The sequence below is a fragment of the Larimichthys crocea genome, chromosome III, assembly GCF_000972845.2.
Source record: "Larimichthys crocea isolate SSNF chromosome III, L_crocea_2.0, whole genome shotgun sequence".
Classification (NCBI taxonomy): domain Eukaryota; kingdom Metazoa; phylum Chordata; class Actinopteri; family Sciaenidae; genus Larimichthys; species Larimichthys crocea.
In genome coordinates, this window is record NC_040013.1 from 2,178,830 (window position 1) to 2,182,241 (window position 3,412).

A 3,412-nucleotide genomic window follows, 5' to 3' on the forward strand; every position below is an offset into this window, starting at 1 on the left:
AAAGTGTTCAGGAGCCTCTGATGTCTTATGCTGTATTATTTATTGAATTAGAGACACTCTCAAAGTTCATCAGAAGTGCCTGAGTCGGTCTCACATTCTGCCCAACTCATCCTGGTGGATCGACTTTAAACCCCAAGATCGTCGCTCGTCTTCTCCCGCTTTATCCGTTAGTCGGGTCGTGGGGGCAGCAGCTTCAGCAGGGAAGCCCAGACTTCCCTCTCCCCGGCCACTTCATCCAGCTCTCCCAGGGGGACCCCAGGGTGTTCCCAGGCCAGCCGAGAGACATAGTCTCTCCAGCGTGTCCTGGGTCTTCCCCGGGGCCGCCTCCCGGAGGGACGTGCCCGGAGCTCCTCACGAGATGCCCGAGCCACCTCAGCTGGTTCCTCTCGATACGGGGAAGCAGCGGTTCTACTCTGAGCTCCTCGGGGATGGCCGAGCTTCTCGCCCTATCTCTAAAAGAGAGCCCAGCCACCCTGCGAACCTAGGTGACCATAGGTGAGGGTAGGAACGTAGATCGACAGACCGGTGCAGAGTCTGCATCACTGCAGAAGCCGCAACGATCCTCCCGTTCCATCCTTCCCTCACTTTTGAACAAGACCCCGAAATACTTGAACTCCTCCGCTTGAGGCAGGATCTCATCCTCGACCCGGAGGCTGCACTCTGAGAACCACGGCCTCGGATTTGAAACCCCAAGATAACACCACAAGCTTTCTATTGTGTCTAGGAAAGACGACGTTAGGTCTGTTTGACCCCGAGGACCTCAGGTGCACACAGGTGACCCCGTGTGACCACACTCACCTCCAGTTCAGCCTGTTGGTTTGACTTGAGCAGTGTGAGGTTGTGAGACTTGCAGGACTGCAGGGCATCTTTGTGCTTCCGTACGAGATCTTGTTTCAGTGCTGCACACACACAAACACACAAACACACAAAAATATGCAACAACCAGTCAGGCAACATGCACATATTTGCAACAGGAAGCAGATTTCACGAGAATCTGAGAGCATTCCTGCACGTTTCCAGTCCTGAGCACCCACCTTGGTGTTCGCAGTGCAGCTTCTGCCTCTGGTTGTACAGGTTCTTCTCCGTCAGGTGCTGGATGTCCAGGAGACCCTGCACAATCTCATACACGGTCCCATCTATGAGCGCCAAGGCCAGGTCGCTCAGGGTGTTGTAGGACAGGCGCTGCTGGAAGGAGCTGGACCAGAACACATGCAGGTCAGATGAAGCTTCTACAGGTGGAACCGGTTCAGGTGCAGTGACTCACCTGGGCAGATCTTTGACTAACGCCTGCAGCTCTGACAGCAGGTAGTAGTGCCTCTCTTGTTGTTTTGTCGGATCAGCTGTGATGACTCCAGGGTAACTGTCCATGTCCGCGCGCTCTGCTGATGTGCGCACGTGGTCAACACCTGTCTCTAAATAACAAATATTTGTTGTTTTTTAGCCACGTGCGCTCTTTTTGTTTATTAGCATTAGCTCCCATCAGGACCCCGAGTCCTGCCTGTCCATATGCCTGTCTGTAATACTGATGGGAAGTTCGGTTCTTTTTTTGGGAGTCGGATCTTTTGACTCACCAAGAAGAGTCAAGTCAGTCAGAATCAGAAGGAAGAAATAATCACCTAGTGGTCAAACAAAACATAACCACACACATATGGATCCTACATATTCAATACATCCTTTGTACCAAAGCAGTAAAAAACAAAACAAAAAAAAGTAAAACTGACATTTTCTAATATCAATAAATTGCTGTCAATTGTTTTATTTTTTTGTTTAATATTTATAGCAACCATATTGCCTCACAGATGTCTTTTGCTGTATATATTTTTTAGATTTGTACATCTTTATTCTATATATATATTTATTTTATATACTTTTCTTTTTACATCTTTTACTACACTTGTGTCCATACTGTTTTAGACAAGAGAGAAACGCAATTTCGGTGCTCTGTATGTCCTGTACACATAGCAGCATTGACAATAAAGTTGACTTTGACTTTGACTTTTAATTGCGTTTACAGGCCGTTGTAACTCTCTGGAACCGCCTAATGAATGCACTAACGTGCTTGTAGAACCACTCTGCTACACAAAGCAGATGTAAACACCTATAATTTTTTTTAAAAAAGGACAGCTATTGACTATGTTATTGCCTTTGTGTTTTCAAAATTTTGAAAATGGGTCCAAATGCTGCTTCTTTTTTTCTACTATCACTTAACGGCTCACGTACCGGACCGTATGAAAGTGAGCGATGAGAGCCGGCTCCTGTCCATCAGCCGTTAAGTGCTGTAAATGCAATGAAAACAATTGGCTACAACATTTATTTATATTAGAAAATGTTTTTTTTTTTTTTAACTTTTGAATACTTCAGTACCAAGGATGTATTGAATAATTTAAGTGATAAATTTGGCAATGCATGCTAGTGTTTGGTTGAATTATACAAGGCCCCCATCTCTGGAACAGGCTGGCTTTTACCTAAGGTGCCATTCACTGCTGAGTTTTTTATGTCCTGATCACTCCCTGTTACTTTTATATCTGGTGCTTATTCACTGTACAGGTCTTATTTATTTTTACTGCAACTGTTCTTAAATTCTGCTTTGTACCCTATAGGTCTTAATTTTACTTCTTATTTGTTTCGTTGTTGTAGTTTTATACTTTTTTACTTTTCTTCTAATCTCTAGTTTTTCATGCAACTGCTCTCTGCTACCTTAAAAACTGTTAGTTGTTGTCTATTTCTGTTTTTACTCTGCTCTGTGAAGCACTTTGGGCTACAATTCTGTATGAATGGTGCTATGTAAATAAATAAATAAAGTTGAAGTTGAAGTTAAAATGAAGAGCCGTTGGGGAGCAGAAAGAGTCAAATGTTCTGACTCCCTAAAAAGAGATGGGAAGTTCGGTTCTTTTTTGGTGGAGTCGGATCATTTGACTCACCAAGAAGAGTCAAGTCAGTCAGAATCAGAAGAGAAGAAATAATCACCTAGTGGTCAAACAAAACATAACCACACACATATGGTCCTACTATTCAATAATCCTTTGTACCAAGCAGTAAAACGACAAATGATTTAAAATTGACATTTTCTAATACATAAATTGCTGTCAATTGTTTATTTTTATTAATATTTATAGCAACCATATTGCCTCACAGTTTCTTGTTTGCTGTAATATTTTGATTGTACACTTATCTCTATTAATAATTATTTTATAACTTCTTTTTACATCTTTTACTACACTTGTGTCCATACTGTTTTAGACAAGAGAGAAACGCAATTTCGTGCTCTGTATGTCCTGTACACATAGCAGCATTGACAATAAGTGTTGACTTTGACTTTTAATTGTGTTTTACAGACACTTGTACTCTCTGAAACCGCCTAATGAATGCACTAACGTGCTTGTAGAACCACTCTGCTACACAAAGCGATATA

The 3,412-nt window shown here is 42.8% G+C and overlaps 2 protein-coding genes across 2 annotated transcripts in view; one reads left to right on the plus strand and one right to left on the minus strand.

Annotated features, from left to right (window-relative positions):
• Positions 1-1,518, minus strand: part of dgcr6 (DiGeorge syndrome critical region gene 6) — a 13,315-nt gene extending 11,797 nt beyond the window's left edge. Inside the window, exons 1-3 of the mRNA XM_010749164.3 lie at positions 1,265-1,518; positions 1,035-1,195; positions 799-899 (exon numbers count right to left, since the gene is read on the minus strand). Of these exons, the coding sequence (XP_010747466.3) occupies positions 799-899; positions 1,035-1,195; positions 1,265-1,368 (366 nt within the window). The 5' untranslated portion in view covers positions 1,369-1,518. The remainder of the gene's footprint in view (positions 1-798; positions 900-1,034; positions 1,196-1,264) is intronic.
• The window catches only part of rasal1 (RAS protein activator like 1), a 28,993-nt gene continuing 26,684 nt past the window's right edge, over positions 1,104-3,412 (plus strand). The window contains exon 1 of the mRNA XM_019276539.2: positions 1,104-1,215. The gene's annotated coding sequence lies outside the window, so the exon portion shown is untranslated. The remainder of the gene's footprint in view (positions 1,216-3,412) is intronic.